Raw genomic sequence first — 15387 nt, 5'->3', positions numbered from 1 at the left:
TTAAAAAAGTTCGTTAACCCTTGTCATGTGACTTGCATGTGAGGGTAAATTCGTCTTTTTAGCGTTCTTCTATGAAAGGACCCGTTCATATACATTATAAACGATTCACAATAGTTGATTACATCGCGAGGTATTTGACCTTTATATGATACATTTTACAAACATTGCATTCGTTTTTAAAAGACAAACTTTCTTTACAATGAAAGTTGACGGCATGCACACCATTTCATAATACATCCAACTATAATTGGCTTGATAATAATCTTGATGAACTCAATGACTCGAATGCAACGTCTTTCAAAATATGCCATGAATGACTCCAAGTAATATCCTTAAAATGAGCTAATGCACAGCGGAAGATTTCTTTAATACCCGAGAATAAACATGCTTTAAAGTGTCAACCAAAAGGTTGGTGAATTCGTAGGTTTATCATAACAATCATTTCAATATATTAATAGACCACAAGATTTCCGTTTATAAATATATGTACACTCGCAAGTGTATAAAAATATTCTATAAGTTGTAGGCACCCGGTAACAAGCCTTAACGTTCATGTTTTACCCTTTGAAGTACACCAGATCAGGTGTGTTTAAAATAACCTCGAAGTACTAAAGCATCCCATAGTCAGGATGGGGTTTGTCAGGCCCAATAGATCTATCTTTAGGATTCGCGCCTACCGTACATAGACAAGTAGTTTAATGTTACCAAGCTAAGGGTATATTTCTGGTTTAAACCCACGTAGAATTAATTTAATACTTGTGCCTATTTCGTAAAACATTTATAAAAACAGCGCATGTATTCTCAGTCCCAAAAATATATATAAAAGGGAGCAAATGAAACTCACAATACTGTATTTTGTAGTAAAAATACATATAACGTCATTTAACAAGTGCAAGGTTGGCCTCGGATTCACGAACGTATCAATATTGCAGGAAAGTACGTAGACGCAACGGAGATGATAAACACTAGATTGACCTCACGAGCATACCCATGAACCATACCCATCACCTCCATAGCTATAACCCATAATTTCCTTAGCTTCGACTCATTCAAAAAAAACTATTTTGAAATCACTCGGACAGCACTCCGTCGTAATATTTTATGTATACTAATAATATCTTGAAATAATACAGAGCATATATATATATATATATATATATATATATATATATATATATATATATATATATATATATATATATATATATATATATATATATAATCGATTGAGAGAGTTTAGAGAAATATATTTTCAAGTTTCTCTGAAATAATGAAACCTATTGAATTCTATTTATAATAGATTTTTGAATTATTAAAGTGAATTATTAAAGTATGAATTATTAAAGTAAATTATTAAAGTATGAATTATTAAAGTATGAATTATTAAAGTATGAATTATTAAAGTAAATATTAAAGTATGAATTATTAAAGTGAATTATTAAAGTATGAATTATTAAAGTTAAAGTAAAGTAAAAGTAAAGTAAAGGTAAAGTTAAAGTATAGTAAAAGTATAAAAACTATGTATGTATAATACGCGTATAAATATATATAATATTAATTTAAATCGTTATATATATTTAATGAAATAAAATATAAATATCGTTATATTTATTATACTGGTTAAGTAATGAGTTGTCAAAAGTGATTCTAGATATTTATAAAAGTTATATACGTTTTAATAATAAAGTTCTTTTTAAACTGAAAACGTCTTTGTACGTTTGAAAATAGATTAATAGAATATTATGGAAACCAATTCTCCACTAACTTTTGTCTAACTTTCGTAAATGACACTTTTTATTTTTATTTATAAATAGCTTTACAAATTATTCTGAATATCGTTAAGAGGAATAGATTTTCTCAAATCATAGTGGACCTCTCAACAGAGACTTGTAATCATAATTCAATGTTTCTGATAATTCAATCATTTAATATATATTATTTTTTTTAAATTCGTCAAAAATCATATTGAAACAAATACGTTCGTGTAAAGTATTATACGTTTAATACTTTATTAATATTCTCAAGTTATAATATATATATACATATACATATCTATTTATATATAACGGTTCGTGAATCGTCGGAATTTGGTCGAGGTTATAATGAATGTATGAACACAGTTTAAAATTCTTAAGATTTAACTTAACAAACTTTGCTTATCGTGTTGGAATAATATAAAGATTAAAGTTTAAATTTGGTCGGAAATTTCCGGGTCGTCACAGTACCTACCCGTTAAAGAAATTTCGTCCCCGAAATTTGATAGAGGTCGTCATGACTAACAATGAGAATGTTATTATAACGATTATAGAGTTTTATCATGTTCAAGAAGAATGGATAAAATAATTCGATTACTCGAAGCGTGTGAGTGAAGTTATCGTAAATGAATGAAATAAGATAATAGTGATTCGTCGTATCTTTTGACGTCATCACGATTGATCTCCGAAAAGAAAATCTTTGTGATCTATATTAGATTTGATTATTCGACGATTAAGGAAATTATGATCCTCTTCGAATTAATGCGATAATCCATTTTGATTTCTCTGTCGGATATTTCACTATAAATCCACCTCATTTGTTTTCTTACAACTCACACCTTCTCAACTCATATTTTAAAGTATTTGTCAATATGCTTCATCCAGTGTAGATTCTTGATATACTCCTCACTTTCATATCTGTCGCTCTTCTTTTTCATCTGCCTCCTAAAGAATCTATTTACTTCTACTATACTCTTGGTTTTATAGTGTTTTTAGTTCTCCCGTGTCTTTATATTGCTATATGCATTGATATATACGGTTTGTGATTTCTGGGTTGTTGTTGGGTTTTATATCTTCCCTTATATTTCAAAGTCCTTGCCTCTTCTATAATCATCGTCATCCACAGTTAATGCTCTCTTCTATTTGCTATGATTTATACTCCCATTTCTAGTTCGGAGCTTTATCCTTTCGTTTCTTCTTCTTGCGATTAAGCACCGCTTGTAATGGTCCAGAATTCGCAGATATAAATTTTGGAATGAACATTGTTAATGTTCTAGGAAGGAAATTGTAATGGCACGATCTTGACTTGTCAAATTACCAGAATACCTCGGAAAAGGCCGAATCATCAAGAAATATTTTCTTGATATTTAGATATCAAAGAGAATACAAGAGTCGTGTAACATAGCACATAATGATGTTATGATCTGTGAATCATCATGTTCCATTTAGAAACTCAGCATGAATTACTGTAATATAATCACGTTGATCAAGTGTCATTATATTATACTAACTCATGCTTCAGCTCCCAACACTTCTTCAAGAATATTCCTATTTTAAACTCGAATGTTTCAGAATTTAGAAACTAAAATAGTTTCTTTTATGATATAATACAAATAGCGCGAAGAGGTAAATGATTTCAGATAAGAATAATTATAAAAATATCTTCAAAAGTATGGATGATATTTATAATGAAAGATACGATGATATCTCAGAATGTCTAATATCAGAGGATGATGAATGATATTGTCCGCAGGGGTTTAGAGTCAGGAGCAAGGTATTCGTTAATGACTTCAGCAAGTACTGAATCATTTGGATTCTTTGAAGGCAGGTTCAGCCTTTGTGATTTGTCCACAGCCTCCTTCATACTTTGCTCAATCCGTTTTCCAGTTCCAAAGCTTCTCTTTTTTTGAGCTTTGCCAATATACTATCCTTTATCATCCAACTTTTTACTGTTAAGGTCGTTTACAGTTTTTGCTGCTTCATCAGCATTTTTCAAAATTTCGAGAACTGGTTCGCAGTTTAGGGTGTTTTTCAGAAATTTCTCATTCAAAGAATGTAAGTCTTGGAGGTAGACGTTGTGTGTATATGTAATTTTTGATGTAGACATGCTGCGAGGTTTCAAAATACTGATTGCTGATTCTCAATAATTGGTATGGCAATTCTTGTTATAAGGTACGAATGAGTATATGATAGGGTTTCGATAATTATAATGATTTTTTTTTTGGAAAGTCAAAGATCAATGAAGTTGCTGGTAAGTTTATTGCTAATGCGGTGAATATAAACGATTCCCCGATAACGTTGGTGAAAGGGCAACGTATCTATCGAGGTTATAATAAGACTGTTTTGATTAAGAAGTCGAAGTTGACTTGCTGGAGCTGTGACAAAACTGTCTATTTTGAAACGGAATTGAAAAGTTATTTTAGCTAGTAAATGCCAAAGGGTCTAACACGGATACGTGTCGAACTATGACTTGGGTTTTGAGAGTTTTTCAGGTGTATAACTGTGGGTAACATGTGGTTGGATCATCATCTCGATTGTTCCTTACTTGAAGTGTCTTCAGGAATTTCGAAGGGTTTGAGCGCATATTGTAATCGTTAATACATATGATGTTCTAACACAGTTTTGAAGTCAAAGTATAGCTTTGAAAGACATAGGAATCTAAGAGTGATGATACTGGTTATATTTCAAATTGAATTATGCGATTTCAAAATCAGAATATGTAATTGAATTTGAATGAGTATGATTGTTTTGATTTATATGAAAGAATGGATATTGTTGTGAAAGTAGGGAGTATAGTTGATGATTGCTGAATCAGTTTCGAAAAATGTAATATATTAATTGTGAATTTATATATCTCTCGGGTATTACCTACCTGTTAAAAAAAATTTCACAATTAATATTTTGTACAAAAGAAGTTTATTACAGTCTTTATGAAAATATATGTGTATATTTTCTTTAGATGTAATATAGATTTAATGAGTTAATATTAAATTAAACTCATTTGTTTTATGGTTGGAACTAGAATTGAGTAATCCCTAAAACTTTATAAATTGCATAAGTATTTCTTCAATAATATTGAAATTATGAATCATTACTTTGTTATTTGTTGGTTTTCGTGAAATTCTTGTGAACTTCGCAAGGTACGAATGATGTTATTTGAAAAGTTTCGAGTACATCGATGATGAAAGTGTAAAATCAAACATATATTCGAATAATACACTTGATTTATTATGAATTGGATTTTTATTGAATTGAGACAGAGATTGTAATTAACGATGGTTAAGTTGCGGACGAATGACGTACATCATTGCATATTTGTAATATGAATTAACTGAGTAGTTAAAATTCACACATAATAGCTTAGTACGGGAAGATTTATTATGGTTTAAAAATTTATACATATAAAATATACATATAAATCTTTCGATTGGAAATGAGTTATAATACTTCATAACTCGTTGATACAATATATTTGTTGTTGATTCGTAACGATGTCCACAATGATTCTTGAACTGACAGAGTTTGTGATGTTACAGGTGCTGTTGATTCTGACGATACTGACGGCACTAACTGTGTTGATGATGCTACGGTCCTGTTGATGCTGTTGGTAAAACAATTCTAGCTTGTAAATCGTACACCATTTTCGACCAAAGTTTCTACTCTACCATCTCCGTTCACTCATCCGATTTACGGTCAGAATTAAATAATCTCTAAGATTTTGGAGATTACATAACTGCCGCATAGATATCTCTTCAATGAAGTTTATGAATTAATACTTCATCGTTTGTTGTTGTTGATATTCCTGGATATTTACAGGGCGTATGACGTTGATGTTTGAGATACAGATTGTGATGTTGCGGTGTGGGATGTGGATGTTGTTGTTGGTGGTGGTGATGGTACTGTTGGTGTTGCTGATGGTGGTACTGTTTATGCTGCTGGTGCTGCTGCTGGTGTTTGTAACCTTTGCACCATATTCTCCAAAGCCACTACCCGAGCGCGAAGCTCGTTGACTTCTTCTATTACACCGGGGTGATTGTCGGTTCGGACGAGTGGATAAATAAAATCTAGAATTTGGTGTAGTATGTAATCGTGACGAGATACTCTAGAAATAAGAGAGAAAATGGTGTTTCGGATAGGTTCGCCGGTAAGTGCTTCAGGTTCTTCGCCAAGAGGACAATGTGGTGGATGGAAGGGATCACCTTCTTCTTGTCTCCAATGATTAAGGAGGCTACGAACCCATCCCCAATTCATCCAGAATAGATGATGACTAATTGGTTGATCCATTCCGGTCACACTGCTTTCGGAACTTGAGTGGGATTCCATTTCGGAATCTAAGGGACTTGAACTAATGACAAATTCCATTTCGTACGATTGAATAAAGAATTTTTCGATATGAAATGATTTTCCGGCTATCGGGTGGTATTCTAATTATATAGAGCAAAAGGTTTCGTAGATTACGGAGGAATTTACGGAATATGTCAGGCAAAGTTTACAGTAACAGATACGCTAAGATATGAATTAGCAGATACGCTAAGATATGAATTTTGTCTATACACTATTCATGCAATCATTGCAATAAGATATGTCTAGACTAAGATTGATAAGCAAGTAATTTCCGACACAAAAATTATGAGCAAAACTTTTGACATGCAGACACGGTCGAAGTCCAGACTCACTAACGCATCCTAACGACTATCAGTTAGACACACTAATGCAGACCTGGTTCGCTAAGACCACCGCTCTGATACCAACTGAAAGGACCCGTTCATATACATTATAAACGATTCACAATAGTTGATTACATCGCGAGGTATTTGACCTTTATATGATACATTTTACAAACATTGCATTCGTTTTTAAAAGACAAACTTTCTTTACAATGAAAGTTGACGGCATGCACACCATTTCATAATACATCCAACTATAATTGGCTTGATAATAATCTTGATGAACTCAATGACTCGAATGCAACGTCTTTCAAAATATGCCATGAATGACTCCAAGTAATATCCTTAAAATGAGCTAATGCACAGCGGAAGATTTCTTTAATACCTGAGAATAAACATGCTTTAAAGTGTCAACCAAAAGGTTGGTGAATTCGTAGGTTTATCATAACAATCATTTCAATATATTAATAGACCACAAGATTTCCGTTTATAAATATATGTACACTCGCAAGTGTATAAAAATATTCTATAAGTTGTAGGCACCCGGTAACAAGCCTTAACGTTCATGTTTTACCCTTTGAAGTACACCAGATCAGGTGTGTTTAAAATAACCTCGAAGTACTAAAGCATCCCATAGTCAGGATGGGGTTTGTCAGGCCCAATAGATCTATCTTTAGGATTCGCGCCTACCGTACATAGACAAGTAGTTTAATGTTACCAAGCTAAGGGTATATTTCTGGTTTAAACCTACGTAGAATTAGTTTAATACTTGTGCCTATTTCGTAAAACATTTATAAAAACAGCGCATGTATTCTCAGTCCCAAAAATATATATAAAAGGGAGCAAATGAAACTCACAATATTGTATTTCGTAGTAAAAATACATATAACGTCATTTAACAAGTGCAAGGCTGGCCTCGGATTCACGAACGTATCAATATTGCAGGAAAGTACGTAGACGCAACGGAGATGATAAACACTAGATTGACCTCACGAGCATACCCATGAACCATACCCATCACCTCCATAGCTATAACCCATAATTTCCTTAGCTTCGACTCATTCAAAAAAAACTATTTTGAAATCACTCGGACAGCACTCCGTCGTAATATTTTATGTATACTAATAATATCTTGAAATAATACAGAGCAAATATATATATATATATATATATATATATATATATATATATATATATATATATATATATATATATATATATATATATAAATCGATTGAGAGAGTTTAGAGAAATATATTTTCAAGTTTCTCTGAAATAATGAAACCTATTGAATTCTATTTATAATAGATTTTTGAATTATTAAAGTGAATTATTAAAGTATGAATTATTAAAGTATGAATTATTAAAGTATGAATTATTAAAGTAAATTATTAAAGTATGAATTATTAAAGTGAATTATTAAAGTATGAATTATTAAAGTTAAAGTAAAGTAAAAGTAAAGTAAAGGTAAAGTTAAAGTATAGTAAAAGTATAAAAACTATGTATGTATAATACGCGTATAAATATATTTAATATTAATTTAAATCGTTATATATATTTAATGAAATAAAATATAAATATCGTTATATTTATTATACTGGTTAAGTAATGAGTTGTCAAAAGTGATTCTAGATATTTATAAAAGTTATATACGTTTTAATAATAAAGTTCTTTTTAAACTGAAAACGTCTTTGTACGTTTGAAAATAGATTAATAGAATATTATGGAAACCAATTCTCCACTAACTTTTGTCTAACTTTCGTAAATGACACTTTTTATTTTTATTTATAAATAGCTTTACAAATTATTCTGAATATCGTTAAGAGGAATAGATTTTCTCAAATCATAGTGGACCTCTCAACAGAGACTTGTAATCATAATTCAATGTTTCTGATAATTCAATCATTTAATATATATTATTTTTTTTAAATTCGTCGAAAATCATATTGAAACAAATACGTTCGTGTAAAGTATTATACGTTTAATACTTTATTAATATTCTCAAGTTATAATATATATATATACATATACATATCTATTTATATATAACGGTTCGTGAATCGTCGGAATTTGGTCGAGGTTATAATGAATGTATGAACACAGTTTAAAATTCTTAAGATTTAACTTAACAAACTTTGCTTATCGTGTCGGAATAATATAAAGATTAAAGTTTAAATTTGGTCGGAAATTTCCGGGTCGTCACATTCTACATCTGAATTGCTCATGCTCAACTTGTTCTTCCCTAAAATTACAAACCCTAATTTGAAAATTAAAATAAAAGCACATTACTTTGGTCAAACTTTTAATTCGATCGATTTATGATGTTTCTGGTTGAATCAATGATCAACGAGTGTTAGACGAAAGATTTCAAACATTTTTCGTGTTAAAATCATTGACTGAAACGAATTATTTTTGAGAATTCAAATTTTGGTGTTCTTCATTCAAAACCTTCACTGTTCGCACATTATTATGGAACCAGTGTTTGGTGTTCTTCATTATGGAATCAGTGTTTGGTGGCCATAACAACAGCTTATTTACTTCGATGAATCGATGTTCTTCATTAACTCAATATGGTAATGTGGTCTTTTATTTATCATTGGTATCAATTAGAATCATATAAATGAAGATGATGAAGAGTAAAGGACGAACTTACATAAGAAGACGAATTTACCCTCACATGCAAGTCACATAACAAGGGTTAACGGACTTTTTTAACGGAAAGTTGACGGAGGGACACGGTATGTTTAAATGTGATAATGGAGGGATTTTGTAAGCAGAAAAAAAAACGAAAGGGACGTTCACTATTTGGCGTATAATGGAAGGACCAACGGCACAAAAAAGTATACTTTTTAAGAGAATCAATTTTGTAAGTTATGGCGTTCTCCTAATCAGTTACTACCAAACAAGACTTCTCTTTTGGAGCTTATAAAAATCATAAACTCAAGCTCTATAAGTTCTTATAAGCTCTTGAAAATGGTCATCCAAACATACCCAAAGTCAATCAGTAGTTAAACCAGGTCAGTCAAAAGTTGCCAGTAAAGCGTAAAAATATGTTAATATCGGATTTCATCGTCAAAGCACTCAATTAGTGTAATTCAATGTCCAACTAGTGCTCAACTGCCTCTTAGAAGTCCCGACCAACTAGTCCAGCTCTAGCCACTTTTACAACTTAGCCAAACTTACAATTAAAGTCAAGTTACAGAAATTAGCCACACATAACTAAGAGTAATAAAATCTACCGAAACGATTTGCTCATTTAAAGTACAAACCTCAAATCAAACATCATTACCATACGAAAAACAAATGTAAACAACAAAACTTTGATCATTCCCAGTATGCACGCAAGAACAACCAACTCTTTCATCAAGAACGCAATATCAGAAATCCGAAAATTAAAACTTAGGAACAAATACTCAAAAAACATTGATGATAACTTAGTTTCTAAATCCCCTGCTGTTTCTTCGACCTCGAGCCTTCTCAAATTTTCTTCCCTTTGATCTAACATAAGGTTTGGTGTGACTATGCGGTACACCAGGCGCTTTCCCAAAATGCCTAACCGCTTCACGCGAGTTCTTTGGACCTCTAAGAAGAATCTAAACCAATCAACCAACAAACCATTATTAACTCTGCATACAAAAACTATCTCTCACTTGCATTTTTGTTCTTTTAAAACAAAACGTCAAGTAAAATAGTTCAATTAGTTCAATACTCCATAGAATAAGAAAAGAAAACGTACAGTGTTCTGTCCTAGAGGAGCTCGAAGAGCCAATTGATCGAATGTCAAACATTCACCACCTGCCTTCTCAATTCTTGCCCTTGCGGTTTCGGTAAACCTAAGTGCAGTTACCTTAAGACAAGGGATTTCATCAACACGAACATCATCGGTAACTGTGCCCACAATCACAGCAATCTTGTCCTCCTATTATAAAGATTTTAACCATCATAACAAACATCAAATCACAGGGACGTAAGAACATAACAGAAAATTGACTTTCTATATTAATATCATTTTAACACTACAGTATCATATCCTCATAGTTCCATTAAGATATAGCATACAAATTCAAAGGCTATAACTCATAAAATAGACGTTTTTTTTATGTTTCAACGCACACTAATGCATACTAATGTACAAACTGGCATTCAAACTTATTAAATAAAGCTGGTAATGTAATCTACTTTAAGCATTTTTTGATGCAAAAACACATTCATCTTCATACTAATTCATCAAAATTGACAAAAATATATAGAATCTTTCCTAATTTCAATAACAAATTCGGCAAGTTAGTTCATACAAAGGCCAGCCATGACACAGACTAATCAATTAAATATAATTACATATAATTTTAAAGCAATAGCTACCTAATAACATAATACAACTCATAAACAACAAACATTATATTTATGAATCTATGAATCGAATAATATGCATTAAAAAAATGTAAACAAATACCTTGCCAGACACGTAACGAATCAAACGAGATAACGAAATTGGAGGTTTGTTAACTTTGCTCATAAACAACCTCTTCAATATCACAGCATTAAACTTACTTCCAGTCCTCCTCACCAAAAATCGATACAACTAACATAATCATATAAACATAAACGTAAATATCATTACACGATTTAAAATAGTAGCAAGCTCAATATACTATGAAGATTGTGAGTGATTTACCTTTACGAGGAGTTTAAGGTAAATATCATCGGATCTAGGGGCTGTTCTTTTAGTTTTTTTGCTTTTTCCACCGGCAACAAGATCAATACCCTGAGATTATAGTAAAATTGAAGTGAATTAGTAAGAATTATGATCGGAGAACAGTTGAATTAGGGTTAGAGTTGCAGCAGATGGAGCATACCATCACGACGGCGGAGAACGAAAATGTAGCAGTAAGAAGAGAAATGCGAAATCTAGGGTTTTAAAAGAAAACGATGGTGATATTATATTCGTAAAGGCAATGGGCTTATGAAGGCCCAATTAGTGAAGATCTATTGGGCTGCTATGTGGCCCAGTTTGACGAAGGTGTCAACAAATGAACAAGCTATTAGGATAGAATTTCGGTATTTGTTTGATTTCAAGTATAAATAGTGTCTTATGTTTTAACTCCAAGCGCCGATTTATTGAGTCGACAGCAAGCGTCGATTTATTGGCGACTTGACTGACTCTTAGAGCCTAAATTAAATTTCAGGCGGGATTTAAAACTCATGGAAATTTGATTCTACCATTTTCATGGTGTCTCAATTTTATTTTTAATTTTTATTTTTTTTAAAAAAAATTTCCTACTTATTGGCAGGAGGTCCACTCGGAAGCAATCTCTCTATCCGTCGAATAGAGAGAGGGATGACTTTCTCTACTTTTGAGAGTATTTTCACTCTGGGTGGAGAAATGACTTGTCTTTATTCTCGGACAGGGGAAGGATTGTCTACATCTCACCTCCCCCATACACCACTTATGTGGTATTGGATTTTGTTGTTGTTGTTGTTGTTGTTGTTAAAAATAAACTAATGGTTGTAGTTTATACTAAATTAAATTAAATTAGAGCTTATTTTGTTTGTAGATGTTTGTGTAAAACTAGTTGAACACAATATGTGAATTGACTACACATGATACAAGTTATGTAATTTTCTCATCTTATAATATTGTTTAAAAAACTCTTAGAGGCTACAAAGCTTATAAAAACAATGCTCTGATTTAAAATGCTACAAAGCTTATAAAAAAAACTAAGTTTAACTCCAAATTAGATCAATTATTATAGTTACTGTAACGTTGAATAGTTGTGGAGATTTTCAGTTGTAATGACTATAATGTTCAATGGTGTAGAACGAAGGGGTGTAGGGGTGTACTGTAAGAAAAAGTAATAACATAATTTTCTATGCTCTTTGTTTCATGGGTTCAAATAGCATCAAACGTTTGCATTTATCTAACCCCCATAAGGCATTAAGCGTTTTCAGTGTGCCACATCAAAGCTAAACAAGTGTTATGGGACGCGTAAGGAATAATATTAGATCTTACAAATCACGAATCAGATTTTCAGATTAGTTTAAAAAACCAGTTATAAACTTACATACCAAATACCAATTAGTCGATACCATAACTAAGAGGTCGTTTGTTTTTTATTCTCAATATCTTGTTATATCTTATGTTTGTATAGGCGAGTAGGCATTTTCTTTATATCTATTTATTTATCAAAAGATAAAAAAAAAGGTATAGTATTATAGAGTACCCGCAATGGCGAGTTTATATAGTGTCTCGTGAGGAAACGGGACACCGCTAGTTTGAAATTTATTAGTGGAAAAGACCGTGTAAATTGTATAGGACACCACTAAATTTAACTGGAGGACCTCATATCTTTTTCGAATTTATAGTTTTTTCCTTTAAAATGTATAGGACGCCACTATATTTAACTACTCGGATCCAATATATTTTCTGAATATGTAGTGTTTTTGAAAGTAAACAACTACTAAAATAACATTCAAATATAATTAGTACTGGAAAAAAAAATTAGAACCCCATTAAGTTGGCATCCTGAAATCGCCAATGTACCCGTATCATTTGTTTAGCAAACATGCAAACTTATAATGCTCTCATCGGTTAGATCATCGCCCTAGCTATCCCTCACGAGTCACGAGGGCGCCGATGACACCAATTAGCTCTGGACTAGTCTTGGCTTTAGCCCTCACCCCTCGCCCTGCAATTTGGCATTTTACCAGACAATTGAAAAGAGACTTTCTTGTTTTTATTACTTGTGTTGATGCTTGTAACTTATTATAGTGGGTCTTAATTTATACAAGGAAATAATGTCATCGTTGTGAGTTTTTAGTTCTGATTTAGTCCTGATGAAAAAATGTTGATATAACGTTAATGCGATGGTAATGTGACAGGATAGTCTTGATAAGGGCTCGAAGCACCCTTACCAATGTGATTCTTTATATGTGGACGTTTTGTTTGTAGATTATCTGTTTTTTTTGTCCATTTGTTTGCACGTGTAAGTTGTGTCCAATAAATAACGAAAGCATGTAACACAAAATCTCCACATATATTTCAACTCAAAAACGGGGTAGGTAGGAAATATATAAATCCTACAAATAAATCACACACCACAATAACAATATCATCTCACTTCCACTGGTCAAACTTTCCAAAATGTTCTCTCCACCAACCACTTTCCTCTTTTTTCTCCTCGCATCTATCCCCTTCATCGTCGCCGGCGAGCTAACCGCCTACGAAGCCCTCGAACAATACGACTTTCCGGCAGGCCTACTTCCGGTGGGTGTCACCGGCTACACACTCAACGAAGACACTGGTGACTTTGAAGTCTACTTGCCGGAAACATGTTCTTATACCGTACAAGGTTATGATCTTAAATACTCATCAACAATAAGTGGGAAGATCAGTACAGACAAGTTGACAAACTTGAAGGGTATAAGTGTAAAAGTGTTGTTTTTTTGGCTGAGTATTGTGGAAGTAACACGTGAGGGTGATGAGTTGTATTTATCGGTTGGGATTTTGTCGGCAGGGTTTGATATTAGTGGGTTTGTTGAGTCACCACAATGTGGTTGCGGGTTTGATTGTAATGGTTCGGGTTCGGGTTCGGGTTCGGGTTCTATTAGTGATGGGTTAAAAAAGGTTAGTCGGTATTGCCGTATTGGTTTAATAAAGTTAGGTTAGTACGGAGTACATGTTTATGTTATGCTTTTCATATGTAGCACGTGTTGGTTCGCTGGTTGTATGGCTACCTGATCATTTTAGAATTTAACGTTATGTACTTTATTTATATTTATAACTATAACGTTTCATCATGGTATCAAAATGATGAAAGTTAGAAGTTAAATAATAAAATGATGGTTATTATGTTTTAATGTTTTTTTTTTTGGCATAGTGTATGTTATGGTTATTATGATTTTGTATTTGGTTTGATGAACATGTTAGTTTAGTGAGTGTATTAGACCCGTCGCAACGTTTTCGCTAATTCTCCATTCCCATTCGTCTTTTTTACGCCGATGGCACTGTGGTGTCTTTGGCTCGCCGATTGTCACTCATGCACCATTTCGTCGTTGTACAACAGGTTGGAGGAAGAGATAAAATGCAATATTTTGTTGTACATTTGAATTAAAAGTAATACTTTGTATCGATAAATTAATTTAGTGAGTGCGGATCTGTAGAGATTGAAATGTTTTGGATTAATAATGGGTTGGAAAATGCTAATCCACATTGATATGAGAGAGTGTTAATTAGTACATAAGTTTTATAATTGGGGTTATCTTAGTCAATCGTATTATTATGATTCAAGTATTTGTAAAAATTTGCAAATTTTGATAAGCTTGTTTTAAGCTCATTTTAGATTATGAATTTATAAACTTAAGCTTATAGGTATACCTTAAGTCATATCATATATAAGCTTAAATTGACATGCTAATAAGATGTTAAAAACAAATTTATTAGCCTTATCAGAATGTAGATCACCAAAAGTTACAAAAATGATAACGACAATTATTAAGGTCCCAAAACAGTACAATATAAACTTGAAATGATAACGACAATTATTAAGGTCTCAAAACACATTAACATAAACTCATTAACTCACGATTTTATGTTTATCGATGATTTACCTTCTCATGATTAATTTTCACTGTGATGCACAGAGACACGAGTTTTGATGGTCGATGATTGTTTTCAATTAGTTAGTTTCAAATTTGTTTGTTTCTTGAAAATTTATTCTTTATTTCATTACACTAACAACAAAATCCAATAACACAGAGTAGTATATGAGGGATGTGAGATGTAGACAATCCTTCTCATATCCGAGAATAAAAACAAATAATTTTTCCACCGAGAGTGAAACACTCTCAAAAGTAGCAAAAGTCATCTTCACTCTATTCGGCGGATAAAGAGATTGTTTTCGAGTGGACCTCCAACCAATAAATTGGAAATTTAAAAAAATGCTAAAATAAAATTAAAAATATTATTG

At 32.1% G+C, this 15387-nt stretch overlaps 1 protein-coding gene across 1 annotated transcript; it reads right to left on the bottom strand.

Annotated features, from left to right (window-relative positions):
* Positions 1–9727: 9727 nt before the first annotated feature.
* Positions 9728–11254, bottom strand: LOC139876905 (large ribosomal subunit protein eL18y-like). Its single transcript, XM_071864309.1, has 4 exons — positions 11097–11254; positions 10875–11003; positions 10158–10340; positions 9728–10014 (listed from the first exon to the last, which is right to left on the bottom strand). The coding sequence occupies exons 2-4, from the start codon at positions 10935–10937 to the stop codon at positions 9856–9858; spliced, it is 405 nt and encodes a 134-aa protein (XP_071720410.1). The 5' UTR covers positions 10938–11003; positions 11097–11254; the 3' UTR covers positions 9728–9855.
* Positions 11255–15387: the final 4133 nt, after the last annotated feature.

Source organism: Rutidosis leptorrhynchoides, chromosome 11 (assembly GCF_046630445.1).
Source record: "Rutidosis leptorrhynchoides isolate AG116_Rl617_1_P2 chromosome 11, CSIRO_AGI_Rlap_v1, whole genome shotgun sequence".
In the NCBI taxonomy this organism is placed as follows: Eukaryota; Viridiplantae; Streptophyta; class Magnoliopsida; order Asterales; family Asteraceae; genus Rutidosis; species Rutidosis leptorrhynchoides.
This window is presented reverse-complemented; position numbering and strand designations above follow the sequence as displayed.

Excerpts from the sequence above, each read along its gene's own strand:
- LOC139876905 (XM_071864309.1), bottom strand. The coding sequence starts at position 10,937 with ATGAGCAAAGTTAACAAACCTCCAATTTCGTTATCTCGTTTGATTCGT. Across the intron at positions 10,341-10,874 it reads TTCGTTACGTGTCTGGCAAG|GAGGACAAGATTGCTGTGAT; the intron begins GTATTTGTTTAC and ends TCTTTATAATAG. Across the intron at positions 10,015-10,157 it reads CTCCTCTAGGACAGAACACT|ATTCTTCTTAGAGGTCCAAA; the intron begins GTACGTTTTCTT and ends TGATTGGTTTAG.